This window comes from Schistocerca cancellata, chromosome 7, assembly GCF_023864275.1.
Source record: "Schistocerca cancellata isolate TAMUIC-IGC-003103 chromosome 7, iqSchCanc2.1, whole genome shotgun sequence".
Classification (NCBI taxonomy): domain Eukaryota; kingdom Metazoa; phylum Arthropoda; class Insecta; order Orthoptera; family Acrididae; genus Schistocerca; species Schistocerca cancellata.
The window spans coordinates 597196490-597213079 of NC_064632.1; the positions used below are offsets into that span (position 1 = coordinate 597196490).

Genomic DNA, 16590 nt, shown 5'->3' on the forward strand with positions numbered 1-16590 from the left:
ATGCTGGAGGGCATGCTCTGCTACTGGGTATTGGGCATCTCCTAGGCGGACAGTTCGTCTGTGTCCGTTCATGCGCTCAGCCAGTTTAGTTGTTGTCATGCCGATGTAAAAGACTGTGCAGTGCAGGCATGTCAGTTGATAAATGACATGTGTAGTTTCACACGTAGCCCTTCCTTGAATTGTGTATGTTTTAGCAGTAGCGGGGCTGGAGTAGGTGGTTGTGGGGGGATGCATGGGGCAGGTTTTGCAGCGGGGTCGGTTATAGGGGTAGGAACCGCTGGGTAGAGAAGGTAGTCTGGGAATATTGTAGGGTTTAACAAGGATGTTATGGAGGTTAGGGGGGCGACGAAAGGCAACTCTGGGTGGTGCGGGAGAATTTTGTCAACGGATGATCTCATTTCAGGGGTTGACTTGAGAAAGTCATATCCCTGGCGGAGTAATTTGTTTATGTTTTCGAAGCCAGGATAATACTGGGTGACAAGGGGGATGCTTCTGTGTGGTCTGGGGGTAGGAACATTGTTGTTGGACGGGGAGGAATGTATTGCTCGGGAAATCTGTTTGTGGACAATGTCTGCAGGATAGTTGCGGGAGAGGAAAGCATTGGTCAGGTTATTGGTGTAATTGTTGAGGGATTCGTCACTGGAGCAGATACGTTTGCCACGAATACCTAGGCTGTAGGGAAGGGAAATGAAACTTGTTGACAAATATCACAGGTATTTTGTCATGTTGGGTCACTTTACTGAAGTACCAGCAACGACATGCGTTTATATATGGCCATCTGTGTAACATGTACAGGAACAGTAGAAGCCATATTGCTTCCCAATTGCGCAAGTGTACAATGAAACAGGCCAACAGCCTCGCCGCAGTGGTAACAGTGTTTCCCGTCAGGTCGCCAAAGTCAAGGGCTGTCGGGCGGTGATGGCATGCGGGGTGCACTCAGCCCATGTGAGGCAAACTGAGGAGCTACTCGTCTGACAAGTAGCGGCTCCGGCCTCGTAAACTGACGTACGGCCGGCATACCGGTGTGCTGACCACGTGCATCTCCGTATCCGCATCCAGTGTCGCCTTTCGGCTCAAGGTGACACGACGGTCGGTTGATAACGTTCGGCCTTCAGAGGATTGTCCGGATGGAGATTTATACAAATAAATAGACGATACTTGTGATTAATAAAATGGTTCAAATGGCTCTAACCACTGTGGGACTTAACATCTGAGGTCGTCCCCTAGACTTAGAACTACTTAAACCTAACTAACCTAACGACATCACACACATCCATGACCGAGGCAGGATTCAAACCTGCGACCGTAGCAGCAGCGCGGTTCCGGACTGAAGCGCCCAGAGCCGCTCGGCCACAGCGGCCTGTCTTGTGATTAATACAGCACGGGAAACAGATCATAAAGTTATTTACGTGAGTTTAGTTTCTTCTGTAACTTGCTTTGTTGGTGAAAAGGAATAGAAAAGAATGTTCAAATGTGTGTGAAATCTTATTGGACTTAACTGCTAAGGTCATCAGTCCCTATGCTTACTCACTACTTAACCTAAATTATCCTAAGGACAAACACACACACCCATGCCCGAGGAAGGACACGAACCTCCGCCAGGACCAGCCGCACAGTCCATGACTGCAGCGCCTTAGACCGCCCGGCTAATCCCGCGCGGCGCAGGAATAGGAGGAATAAGATGTGTCATATTGACCCAGTGTGGGCAGTTAATGGCTATTGACACGCCTTGGTTTCGGTATTTCCTCTTTGTTTCCGACTTTTATTTCTGTGATGTAGTTTTTTGACGTGCGACTATATTTTTTGTTATGAAGAGGGTCCTACTAATTCCGCAGTACCAAAGGAATTGAGGGAGGAACAGTGGTTTGGGCCCACGTTCTGAAAAATATTGTAATCCACTCAGATTTTGAGAAAAAGATTCTTGTTTTTACTGAGGTGTTCTGCTGGAGTCCGTGAATGTTTTAAAGTTTTCAATTTGGCCTAACCAATAAACCTATAAACTCAAGTCGCAGTACTAGATATAATTTTACTCAATGAATGCCGTGTTCAGTATTTTCAGGTTCAAGACCCTATTTATACACCAGTATCTCTTTTAAAAGTTTCTTGTGAGTAAAATTCAACATCAGCTGATGAAATTTATATGTTTTAGCTTTTTGTGGTGGTCGCGAACTATCCCCCTTGGTATTACACGTTATTCTAATTGGGATGGTATTTCTAAGGGTGTCCTACAAGATATTTTAAAGTTATTGATTCTACTTACACATCAGGACATCCTTAAAAAGTGTTGTTAACATATGTCAACAACAAGTAACAATTATTGTTGCTTTCAAATTTCTTTTAGGGGGAAACATAAAGTTCACCTCTTCCCCCTGTACTCACTTCTCCCTTTTGCAAATACACGTTATAGAAAATATTTTGATATTGCTAATGTTAATATCCTTACATTCTAACATCCCAACTTGAATATTCTACAGAATGCTTTGTAAGACCTTACCTAGCCCCAGAATGCATACACTGATTATGTAGAGCGACATGGCATAATTGTTGAAGACACTGATCTCGTGTTTGGAACACGTCATATGTTCCTAGTAATTAAGATTTACCTTTTCACGTTTTCCCTGAGTTCAGGTGGTATGATTCCCTAGTAAAGGACACGGCTACATAAATTCATCCGTTCTTGTCCTATTCAAGCGTATGGTACGTCCCTAGTGGTCTCACCGCAGGCGAGGCCTTAAACTCCGTACTCCCTTTCTTACTATGGTACAGACATTCTTGTATAGCCTCTGTCAGAACATTTTTATGTTTGTGATTTTTGGATTTCATTAAAAAAGAAATAATAAAAAATAACCTTATGGTTGCGTAAAATAGTCCATTCAATGAAGTTCAAAGTATTGGTAACTGAAAATTTGCTTAATACTCTTTCGTTTGATATTTTCTGAAAACTTATCGGAGAAACTGTAAGGGTGAGTGATTAAATGAACCTGGCTTATTGCTGTAGCTGTAATGGTATTCCATACTTGAGAAAGACACTGAACCGTTGGATGATTATAGTAAAGCGCAAGGTAATTCCAAAGAAGTCAGCGTCAGGTTCTACTACTCTACTAAAAACGCTATTGTAGCAACGTTAGTCTTAGAACATAATAATCGATAGATGTTAAGAAGGAGGCTGAAAGAATGGTGTGAGTTGTATTAGATCTGACAATGAGCCCACCTTCCACAAAATTCATTAATTTTATTGTAGAGGTAATGAGTTCGTGCTATCTATTCCTTGCTTTGCTTGTGGCCATTCTAATCGACACGTGTGTGCAGACCACAATGGAGGAGTGGTATTCTTTGTAATCTCTGAGTGGAGACGAACAGTTACAGGACCTTAATACTAGCAGTACCAACGAATCATCCATAACGTGCGCTACCAAGGGGGTAGGAGGGGGCAACATGGGATCGTATTTCGTGCCTGCCCTAACAAAAGTTAAAAAACAGAGTTCGTTAATTGTTGTTGGCTTATGTTGATAACATACTTTCTATGTTATGGTCTCTAAGTAGGATCCAGAACCTGGAAAGGTCTTTCGGAACGCTCAGAGTGCCTACGCGTTTTAAGTGATGTGTGGTACCAGGCTGGGTTACTTTATGCTTTATGACCATTGCAAAAAAATATAAAAAAATAAAAATAATGCAGATTTCGTTACTTGTTGTCGAATTTTACTCACAACATACTTTTTAAAAAGATAGCGAAGTCTAAGTGAGGTCTGATAGTGAAAGTATTAGGTACGACATTCATTGTGGAAAGTGACATCACTACTAAGATTCAGTTTTTGGGTTACATTTCACTGAAAAATTTAAAATTTATAGAATTTGATAGCAGAATTCATGAAAAACTAAATTCTTTTATGCAAAATAAAAAAAATAAAATAACTAACTGAATTACCACATTTTCAAAATTTGGGCACTAAGTACCGCCCCTCCTCCCCACTCGGTATTTCAAGGGTTAAGGGGCAGGAGGTTTCCTTACGATGTTAAAGTACAGAGGGATAGGAATTTCTTACGATTAGAAAATCAAAAGTTTTACTTCTGAGACCGAAAGGTCACAACGTAAAAACTAATGCAGACACACTGTTGCTTAATCTGCCTGTCTGTGCTAAGTACAGTATAACAAGCTGTACCGTTATGTCATCGTTTACTGCAGCTAGCGTCACGTTACAAGGCCACTTGCCGATTAGGCCTAATGCCTGTTCTATGTGGACGACTGCCGCCTACGAGGCAGTACGGGGAGCGATCTAGGATGGTGTGATGTGCGATCACAACGCCGCCAGTCCCCCTGGCGTACGAATGCTGGTGCTTTCGCCGGCGCCGCTTCTTTGTTCCGGCAGCTCCGCATTTGGCCTCGAGCGGCTGAGTAGAGCCAGTTCCAGACCTCCCTGGCTTAGAAAAACCCCAGGTGGTACCAGGAATCCAACCCGGCTCGTTTCGCACAGAAGGCAGTGACGCAGACCTTTCGTATATGGAGGCCGTTACAAAATGTCTTCCAAGTCAGCTCCATTACGACGAAAAGCAGAATCTGGAAGTAGCAAATCGTGGGAAATGGGAAGTTCAAGTACCTTCAAGGTCACTGGAAGAAAATTTGTCAGTGGTAGGATTGCAATGTATGACACGACTGAAATGGCACATGTACTGTAAAAGATGGATTTCCAGTCGGATGCATCATATATCCACGAGAGGGACAGTCAAGAAAAGTGCGTGTGTGCTTAGGAGGAACCGAATAATAGAACGTACACTTACTTTGCCTGTATCCTTTTCAACTGAGTTCGAACAATAAATGCAGCACACGCCATATAAAAATATATGAATAATTATGTGAAACACAGCTATCTCTTTATTCCACGACAGGGGATGTCAAATTTTTTTCCATATTTGTTAGATTTCCAGAAGGCTTTCGACAGCGGTCTTCACAAGCGTCTTCAAGTCACATTGCTTTCCTGTGGAGTATCGCCTCAGTTGTGTGCCCTTGCTTCGTGATTTCCTGTCACAAAGGTAAACAGTCCGTAGTAATAAAAGGAAAGTCATCGAGAAAGATGGAAGCAATATCTGACGTTCCTCAAGAAAGCGTCACAGACCCTATGCTGTTCCTGAAATGATTTAGACAAGATATCTGTATGGCGCGAAAAGTGGCAAGTGACACTAAGTAACGAAAAGTGTGAAGACAACAGCATTACTAGTAACAGAAATCCGCTAAATTTCCGTTACGCGATAAATCACACAAATCGAACGGCTGTAAATTGAACTAAATATTTAGGGATTACAATTACGAAGAACTTAAAGTGGGACGATCACATGAATAATGTTGTGGGTAAAGCAGACCAAAGGCTGCGAAGTTGAACAGGTTTACTAAAGGGACTCCTTACGCCACGGCTGTCCACCCTCTTCTGGAGTATTGCTGTGCGGTTTGGGACCGGTATGAGATAGGCATGACGGAGGACATTGAAAAAGTTCAAAGAAGGGCAGCTCGTTTTGTATTATCGAGAAATACGGAGAGAGTGCCTCGGATATATTACGTAACCTGGGGTGGAAATCATTAAAACAAAAGGCGTTTTTCGTTGTTGCGAGATCTCCTCGTGAAATCTGAATCAAAAACTTTCTCCTTCCACTGTGAAAATATTTTTTTGACAGCCACCTACATAGGGATACGTGATCATCATGGTAAAGTAAGAGAAATCAGAGCTAGCACAGGGAGATTTAAGAGCTCGTTATCCCCCGCGCCGTTCGAGAGTAGAATGGTAGAAAAATAGCTTGGAGGTGTCTCGACCAACCCTCTTTGCCGGCAATTAATTGTAAACTGCAGATTATTCATGTTGATGTAGATGAGATACTATTGGTTATGTGTTTTGAGCTGACTGCAATTTCATTAAGGAGAATTACACCAGACGCGTTTCGTTTTTTATTTGTAAAGCATCTTCCGTGGTTATTGGTGTTTCTTCACGTATTGTGCTTCTTCCCTCCTTGCTAGCAACGTTTGACGTCGAAAGACTTCGATTCACATCCGCACTTGACAGTTTTTGCCATTCTGCATTCTCTTGTAAACTGTTTCTCATTCTCGACAGTGCAAAGATGCTTTATAAATAGAAGCGAAACGCGTCTGCTATAGTTCTTCTCCATTAAATTGCAGTCAGCTCAAGATGGATAACCAATAGTAAACGATTTTAACATCTGCTGCGAAAGATGGTAATGCAAATAAACGTATTACTTGAAAGCCATTTAAATATTTTTAAGTAGCTAGTTACTTCTATGCAAATGTTCGCCTGCAGTAAAGAAATAATTAATAGCGATAAACGACTTAAATATGTATTTGATAGCACTTTTGCTTTTAGTCAGGATTGCATTTCTGTGAATAAACTTTAGAGCTGAGTGTTTTCCCTCTTCTTTGTGACAAAGTTAAATTTTCTAGAGGTATCTAAGATGTTCCTTATTTACTCTTTCTTTCAGTAATTTCTTATACTTTTAAACTCTGTATGTTTAACTTTTTCACAGCGGTTCTTGAGGAGCACTCTGAATGCGTGACCTTAGCAATACTTACCTTGCTTCTTTTTCTTTATTTCAACATCCTATGTTTCTATATCAAGAATACTATTTAATCTATGTTAAATTTATTAGGTACTTTCATTTATAGTTATCATTTTCAAATTTTGTGTTATCGATGTTTAAACAAGATCCTGTTTTATATTAATAGCGCCATGATGGGAAATGGAAAAGAGACATTTTCCGAATTCCGTTTCATCAGGAAGCTGAAAGACTAGTGTTCAAGTTCCAAGGAGAAGGTACTAAGGTTTACAATCTTGGGAGATGCACTAACCTAGGTAGGTACTTGGTATGTCATTGCATGATAGAAATATTTGCTTAAAAACATATATTAGGTGTAAGTACTTGTGGCTCAGTTTGGAAAATTGATATGGGGGGGGGGGGGGGGGGGACAGAAACTAATAAATATCGTCAGACTCCCAGGTTGGTAGAAGCCTTTTTGTCTGACACCCTTTAGGTTCTTTGCGTGGTCAGTGTGGCTGCCTGTTTGATGAGGTGGCATCTGATGTGATACCACGACGTGGTGTGGGTCCAATTCCAAAGCTTTCCACCTCGAAAACACCTGAGGTGGTGTTTGTGAGTCAAGCGCGGGACATGCTCGTCAGTAGCCAGAGGTGCCGACCACCGGACCACAGGGGCGGCCTGGCGACGCACCAGAGTCAGTGCCTGCCTCATCACTCGAATGAGCCCTAATGTTTGATTAATCTGCCGCAGCTACAGTTTCGAATAATTAATAAATTTACTTATCGTTGTTTTAGTTCGTTAAACACAAAATTCGTTGTAAATACTGCATAAATCAAAATAATTATTGGCGTGTAAAATCCTTTGAAGAATGACATTAGAATTTACAGCTTCCAACATTAAACTGTTCAAGAGTTTTAATGTTCCAAAAAAATGAAACCAGCGGAAGAGTGCTGTCCTCGAAGTGCAAAAAAGGTGACCTGCTCCTCTTAAAAAGATTCTGACATAAGAGAGGGGAACCAGCCGGCTACACCCTCATTCCGTATTCCTAACCAAAACGTAGGCAGCGCGCGCAGACGTATTCTCTTTCACACAGTCTCTCTGTCTCCCTGTGTAGCTAAGCCTCGATACTCAGCATCTCTGTAACTGCCACTGCCTGCACGTATCCTTCTCCTGCTGTCTCCATTTTCCTTCACTGATTTACTGAACATCCACCCCACTGCCACTCACTACCCCTCTCTCACATACGCTGCCGACTTTCGTCTTCTTTTCCTAATGCCACTGTCTACACCGTACCTCGGAAGCTCTAAAAAATCCTTGGAGGGTCCAACTTATTTTTTTTTCATGGTCCAAAATTTCCCCCAATAGCTGTGCATTCAAAGTTGTCGGTCTGGGAAGGCCCAGCCAACCACCCTCCCCCCCCCCCACCCTCCGCCAACAAAACACAATGACGGGTCTCCATTCATCTGTATTTTTCGTTTCGACTGTCTTCTCTCATTTTCCTCCCACTCCTTCTATCTACAAGCATCTCTCTTTCTCTTTTATTGTCAGTGTCTCTCACAGAGGATCAATAACTCTTTCCTCTTGGGCTTCCGCTACCTCTGTTTTATCCGTTGCTCTTTCGCTGCCACTTTCTCTATCACTGTCTCCTCTGTCCTTCACCCCCAACAGCACTGAATCCTCTCTGTTTCATCGTCACTGCCTCTCCGCTACTGTCTAGAAAACAAAGCGCGAATACGTTCGCATGTGAAAATGTTTGACGAGGTAGGCAGAATGAGGATGGAGGCAGCTGGTTCTTCACTCTTCTGTTAGTCTTTTAAAGACGAACACATTCAACTTTTTGTGCTCCGACAGGAGCATTTTTCCGTTGTTTCCCTTCTTTTCCCTGCTACAGCAGCGTGTTTTGCTTATATAAAAGGAATTCTCTAGGCCGCTTACTTATGTATTACAACATAATTTATATACCGTCACCCATATAAACGACAAATAAGTAAGGATAATATGAGGTTAAATCAAAACTGTTTACTTACAATTTTGTCCGAAAGAACAGACACCAAGCGCAGTCTGCAGCTGTGAAACACGTTATGCAAACTGAAGGAACACGGTAGGGAAAGGAAAGGAGAGAAAAGGGAAAGAACTAATTATCTCAACTGCATTGGCGCTTTATGCGGAATCGGCGGGACGAGTGAAAATTTATATTGCATCAGGATTTGAACCTTGGATCTCCTGCATAACTAAGCCACTTGCGTTAACAGTTGCGCCATCTGAACACGGTGTTTGCCACACATGCGCGGAATAGCTCTGCATGCTCCCCAGCTAACCCCCACTTACCGCCACCTAACCGCAGTTCCCGCCCGTGTTCTCCATCATCGCTGATTTTAGGGTTGAAACTAATGTGTGTGCACGTTGCACATGTAGGATTCATTGCCCAGCACGGAAGATCAGTTACACGAATGCGTGGTGTGTGTACTTCCGGTTGTGGAAGACGTGGTCCCGGACTGCAGGTAGGTCCCTACGGGTGGGAGTGCGACTCGGCCGAGGAGCGAGCCGAGGTAGTCTGGGGACTTGCAATGAACAGTGCGTCCGAGCTGCGCAGTGGTTAACAGACTGCCTAGTAAGAAGGAGCTCTCGGGTTCGAGTCCTGCTCTGGCACACGTTTCCACTCGTCACCGCTGATTACGCACTAATTGTTGCTGCACCTGATGGCATTAGCTCCTGCTCTTTCCTTTCCTTTCTCCCCCTCCACTTTCAATTTACATAATATTGTCTTGTTGATATTCCGTCGCGTCATGACGTCACAAAGGTCGATCCGTATAAATTGTTTGGGAAACCTCGCGACGTGTATAATAATGACCCTGATGACGATGTTCGCTGTCTAAATTACAGGAACTTTTTTCTTCTAATTCTTCCCCATAGTCAACATGTAGTAATCCATCAAAATCCTGAAACTCTCACGACAGAAGCTACTCCTAAGCGTTCCATGGTAAATGCTTCGTTAGGTAATATTAAAATAAAATACTAGCCATTCATAAGGTCATCCAAAAACACATTCATATCCCAATAATGCTGAAGATAATTTTCTCCACTACCACCATCATGATCGTTATTTATGAGAGCAAATAAATTTCCTAATGATTCCATTATTTTAGGTACAGCAATATTTTCACAAAAATACCGATTCAAATATAGCTTTTTTAGTAATATGATTTCTCTATAAGTCGGTTTGACAACAAACTCAAATGAATCCAGATCCAAGCTGCTACTTTCGTAACATATCGGAACAACACAACCCAGTGCATAACACAAATACTCGGTTAACTTAAATTACGACAATGTGAACAAACCGTATCCAGCAACATTGTCGACAGAAATTTTGAAATTCGACATCTTATTCATTGCAATCCATCATATATACACTGAAATAATTAAGTGGTGAAGAAAGAAGAGGAAATTTTTATGAACAAGAACTATTAAAAACGAATTATCCAGATGTTTGTCTTGTAAAAGTTTTTAATAAGAAAGGTACTATAGAATATGTTAAATGGTTATGTTTTGATAATTCAAACAATAGTTGAATAAATAAAAGTAAAGTACTTTTTTAAAATGTTAATAAAAAGTTTTATATATAAATGGAAATAGTTGCTGGAAATTGAAGCATGTCTGGTATTGAATATAATATTCATTATGCTTATTGTTTTGTTGTAGAAGATCAAGTATATTTTGATATTCCAATAAAGGTAACAAAAGTGATTCAGTTTCAAAGATATTTGAAACTTTGTAATTTGAATTTTGTGAGTCAACTGGTGTTAATTAATTTTGTTTATCAGCTGTATATAAAAACTGTTATAAGACTGATTTAAAATTCAATTATGAAAAAAATACTTAGAAATTTAGTTCTATATTTTAAGAAACGTTTGCTAAATTAGTTATATCATCATATTCACATGAATAATTAATGGAAGTATTGCAATAATTTCGAAAACTAGTAATTCTTAACGTTTCTTTCATTCGTTGATATGAATTTCCTGAATCTGGTACATAATTAACTGTAAAATATTCTTCTCAATTTGGAAGTCTATTTCTGATAATATTGATTTGTTTTTAACAGTTTTGAATTGTGTTCGAATATCATATTAAAAGTAATAATAATTATATAATATAAAATAATAGTAATAGCTCTTAATTATTCATCAGTTATTTGAGGAAAACATGTGGTAATAAACTATTTATTTGTGCATTTTTATCACATAAAATTTGCACAGTTCTGTCAAATATTTCATCTTATTTTTTAATGTAATTAATCTTGATTTTATTTAGCTCAGTTAAATAATTTATTTGACGTTCATAGACTTGATTTACATTAATCTTTATTTTATATTCGCCATGTTTTCGAACTGAAGGTAAAACTTATTCATAAATCCAGTCTAGAAAAATTTCTGCAAAAGACATTTTTGATTTTATAATTAAAGAATATGAACCGTCTGTATTTATAAAAATTGTATGTGATTGTAAGTGTAAATGAGAACTACCACTTATTTCTTTATATATTTTATATATTTACTTTAAACAATGTCTTTCAAAGCCTCTCTAATTAACATATTCCAAAATATCACAAATATCTTATGCTTTAAACTGTGGATTTTTTCATCAATATTTTAACACTAGTTTATAATTGTAAATGAGATTGTAATTCTTTAGATCTGAAAACAACTCCTTTTATATATAGTAAAACTTAGATTTTTATTTTTCAAATAGTATTAACTTTTTTCTTTAGAAATGAGTAGTAAAAAATAAGGTGATAACTCCATATTGCAATCAATGAAAAGAACTTCACAAAGAAATCAAAATTACAAGTAAGAACAGACTTTGAAGAATGGATTGTATTTACTGTACAGAAAAGAAACAGATAACATATAGAGAAAATAATTGAGAACATATAAAAGAGCTTATTCATAACTGGAATAAAAAAACATTTACTTGTGAAAATTTAAAAAAGAAGTTAAAAAGTCTTCTAAATATATTCATAACTGTAACTACTAACATAGTAAAAGAAAGAGAAATTGCTTTAAATTATCAAAAACCTAAGGAAAGGTATGATCAAATATTTCACTGCTTTTGTGGAAAAATTGTTCGTAAAATATATCTGAAAACAGATCACAAATTACCACATCATGGATGAATATTAAAAACTTAGTAATTTTTTATTTCATTATTTGTTTTAGTTAATGTTGTATGCAACTGTGTAGTTCACTTAAGAAATCATTATCTTTTGTCTCGTTTTTTGGGTTACCATTAACGTAACTGCTTAATTCATGTAGAAACTCATTGCTATCATCTATTGTTTTATTTGTTTTTAATTTATAATCACCATATATTTTCATCTAGTAATATAGTAGTGTATCATCCTTAGAACTTAACACAATTTTACTACTTTTAACTGTGTTCAGTTCATGTTTGAATGTCTAAAACTAAGTTACTTTCTTACAACAGATTATTTAACTCCTTTAGATTTTTCATATTCGTTGCCTTCAACTGTGTAAGCTTACATTTTTGCTCTGATACCAACATGCTTTAACATCTTTTTCCCACAATTTTTATATTTAATTGTTGCTAAAATTTTCTTATTTATATCTGGATTCAATAAATATTATCTGTTGAATAATCACTTTTCTCAAATTCTGTTATCATACACTTTTATTTTTGGAATACCTAGAATATTCATTTCAATTTAACTTGGTTTATTGAATTTTGTTATTGTTTTTTGATATGGGTGCAACTAGATTTTCTGAAAAAACAATAGTATATTCATAATTTGGTTTGAAATGCATTTTGTATATTCTTTTGAATCTGTTAGTATATGATTTTTTGTTTATTTTAATATTTTTTCCATATATTGTATTATTTGTCAACTTACAAAATTTATTTCAAATTCTTTGTGTGCATTTTACCTCATTTCTGTATTAAAATCAATGTATCCTTCGACCAGTCTGATTGTTCAAATGATAAGCCACTATGAATTTCCATTAATTTTAATCCAAGTTTTAAACATTGTTTAGGATTTATATAATGTAATACATTTTTTTTATTAAATGTTGTTAATGATTTATATCCTCTATCTGGTGCTATCGGTAAACCTTTGTGTAAATCATGTAATTTTTGGACACTCTAAATCGGCTTCTTAAATATAACCATATTTAATATCATTTGATATTGTAAGTATTTTTTTCGAAATTAAAATATTTAGTTTCTAACCATCTGAAATCGGTAAATGGTAAAAATTGAGATATCGCATAACTGTACGAGTTATTTGCATCTAAATTCCAATATAATATGATCGTTTTTCTTGCTCAATGATTTTCTTATAGCTATTATTTGATTTAGCATATCTTTTAATACTTTGAGAAATACCACCTCCTCTTCCAAGAAATAAAACCAAATCATAATTGATTTACATATCTAATTCAACTTTTGTCATTTTTAACATAGAATCACTAGATAAATCAGGTGCTGTAAAATACAAAGATGGATAGAGTTTGTAAGATTTAATTCATAAATACTGTAACTTAATAAGCCTATAATTTTTAGAAATATCTGTAAGTTTTAAAACCTCAGGTTCATTGTACAAATTTGTAAATTCATCTAAATTTTTAGTGCAGAATTTTTTTCAACTTGCGTTTGCATGTTGACAGTAGATCACGTTAATTGAATCTGGAATAAAAATATTCTATTTAGGTAATTTAATTTCTATTAATTTTTCTTCACAATTCATATATTCATTAGGATAAACTCCTTTCTTAATCATTAAATCTAATTGTTAAGTTTAAAATATTTTGCTGTTATTCTAAATTATTCTAGTGTGAGATTAGAAGGTAATCTATCAAAACTTGACACTATAAACTTAAATGTGTCAAAAAATCTTAATGTTTATCCTTCCTCAACCTTTTTACTAAAAGAGATATATTTTTGTTCATTATTTGGAATAGGGTTCATAACTTGATTCATATCTTTTTATCTATTGCTAATTCTTTGTTAAACTATGTACATCATAATTTGCTTTATTATGAACATAAACTGGAAGAAACTTAAGATTTTTATGAGCACTTTCTCAATGTTTTCCTGTTAAATGACTATGATCACTTATCTTTTTTTCTCCTTTAGTAAATTCCATTCACAAATAAAACAAGTTTTTCTAAAATTCAATTTATCTTTATTTGATATTATCATTAGAATTTTTTGTTCATATATTTCATCAGCTTCTCTAGATATTTATTTTGACAATTCAACGAATTTTTTTGCTGCACCTTTGCCAGTATTCATAACACGATTGTTATATGTGCATTTTCAACTTCTCGCGGCGTAATGAATAATCCATTAAATTTCGGGCATGCAGCCGCGCAAATAAAATTTCTTCTACTGATATTTCGGCCGCGTATCGTCCGGCCATCTTCAGAGCGAGTCACAAGACTGATGACAAGGTGCCAAGCGCGGCCTTATATGCTCCACCGCGGCGGTACTGCGCATGCGGGTCACAGATGCTGCGCCGCCTGTGGCGAAAGCGTACGGACGTTCGATGTGCTTATCGATGTTTGATCGGCGGCGATGACACGGTGACGACTTCTCTGCAATTTAATTAGTCCAAGAGCCGGATTCCATGCTTTGTCCAAATTGAAACCTTTATCTCTGTTTATTAAATTGTTGGCTAATCGAATTTCTATGGCTTCCTTGAATACAGAATCCCAAAAAGAAGAGGTGGATGTTAAAATCTTCACATCACTGTAATTCATGGAATGACCCGTATCAATACAATGTTCGGCCACAGCTGACTTGTCTGGTTGTAATAGGCGTGTGTATCTTCGGTGCTCCACACACCTTTCATGAACGGTGCGTGTTGTTTGACCTATGTATGACTGCTCACAATTTCCGCAAGGAATCTGGTACACACCCGCCTTACGAAGCAATAAATCGTCCTTTACAGAGCCGAGTAAAGCCGCAATCTTCGTGGGGGGCCGGAAGATCACCTTAACACAGTGTTTCTCTAGAATACGGCCTATCTTTGAAGAAAGAGCACCCACATAAGGCAGAAACGCCCTAGATCTGAAGAAATTACTATCTTCTTCCGCATCGTATACCTTCTTTTTAGGTTTTACATCGAATGCTCTACGAATTTGTTGCGGAGAATATCCATTCGATTTAAAAATACTCTTGAGGTATGTTAGCTCTCCTTGTAAATTGTCTTCATCGGATACACAGTGCGCCCGATGCACTAAGGTCTTAAGGACACCCATGCTCTGAGAAGGGTGATGGCAGCTACTGGCATGAAGGTCATGAAGGTATAGATTTGTATGCGTTGCTTTCCGATGTACGGCATGTCCTAATGTGCCATCACTTTTACGGCGAACGACAACATCCAGAAAGGGGAGGCACCCGTCTTTTTCTATTTCCATGGTAAATTTAATGCTAGCATGGATAGAATTCAAATGCTGAAGAAATCGATGTAATTCATCCATACCATGGGGCCATACCACGAATGTGTCGTCCACGTACCTCCAGAAGACCGTGGGTTTAAAACATGCTGAGTCCAGTGCCTTGTCCTCGAAGTCTTCCATGAATAAATTAGCTACCAGAGGGGAGAGGGGGCTTCCCATGGCAACACCGTCAATTTGCTCATAAAATTCACCATCAAACTGAAAATAAGATGATAAAAGCACATGTTCAAATAAGGCCGTAATGTTCTTATCAAAATGTTGGTTGATAAGAGCTAGAGAGTCCTTTAAAGGTACCTTGGTGTATAATGATACTACGTCAAAACTAACAAGAACATCCATACTATTTAGCCTGACATTGCTAAGTCTCTGAATAAAATCCATAGAATTACGAATGTGGTGACTACATTTTCCTACCAATGGTTTTAATAAGGAAGCTAAATATTTGGCAGAAAAATATGTTGGTGAACCAATAGTGCTCGTTATAGGTCTCATAGACAAGTCCTCTAGACGCTCATCCTTACCCATCTTGTGAACTTTAGGAAGACCATAAAATCTCGGTGGTACTGCACCTCGTACTTTTAAACTTCTTATGACTTCCTTCGGTAGTGATGAAGCGTACAGCAAGGCAGCAGTCCTTATTGTCACCTTGTTAGTAGGATCTTTGTTAATCTTCCGGTATGCACCAGAACTAAGTAGACCACATATCTTTTCCTTGTAGACTTCCTGAGGCAAAAGGACGGTAGCATTACCTTTATCAGCACGCAGGACGACTGTATCAGTATCCTCACACAGCTTTCGTATCGCACGTCTTTCTTCCTTGGAAACGTTGCTTCTTTGTGGACGATGCTTCGTGATTGCTTGACAGGTTTCTCGTCTGATTTCTTCCGCAGAATCCTCTGATAGTGGTCGGACAGCTTCTTCAATGGCACTGATGAAAGATGATATCGGCAAAGTCTTGGGAGTAGGGGCAAAATTTAGCCCTTTACTTAAGACAGACAACGTAGCTTCGTCCAATTCCTTACCCGTCAAATTTATGACAGGGCGTCGAATAACTGAGTCCACCTGAGAAGGCTGGTCCAATCGGCTGTACTTGGTAATCTGCCTTTTCGTGGCCACTTCGCGAACCCAGTCAGACTTAGCCCATGTCGTGCCATCGATCCAGTCCCAGGAGTCAGGAGATAAAACAGCTGCAACCTTCAGATGCAGATGATACAGATGTTCAGAAACAATGTCCAACTTCCGACGAGTAAAACGAATTCTTTCTCTGACAATAGCGGAACCAGCTCTATGTAAAATTCTATTTACTGCAGCATTCTTAACAAAGTGAACCAACCTTGCAAATTTTGGGACAACTCCATGGTCGCGGCACTTCAGTAAGAAACTCAAGGAGCTCAATAGTCTTGCTCTCTGGTGTCTTAATTTGTCCAAACTATGGACCCATGAAACCATCTCCTCCCCGAAGAGGTACTTGATGTGCATTTTCAACTTCTCGCGGCGTAATGAATAATCCATTAAATTTCGGGCATGCAGCCGCGCAAATAAAATTTCTTCTACTGATATTTCGGCCGCGTAT

At 38.3% G+C, this 16590-nt stretch overlaps 1 protein-coding gene across 2 annotated transcripts in view; it reads left to right on the top strand.

Moving 5' to 3' along the window:
- Positions 1–16590, top strand: part of LOC126092114 (titin-like) — a 511816-nt gene that overhangs the window by 243367 nt on the left and 251859 nt on the right. For both annotated transcript variants that reach the window (XM_049907552.1, XM_049907553.1), the window contains one exon: positions 6722–6848. In XM_049907552.1, coding sequence (XP_049763509.1) covers positions 6722–6848 — 127 coding nt within the window. The remainder of the gene's footprint in view (positions 1–6721; positions 6849–16590) is intronic.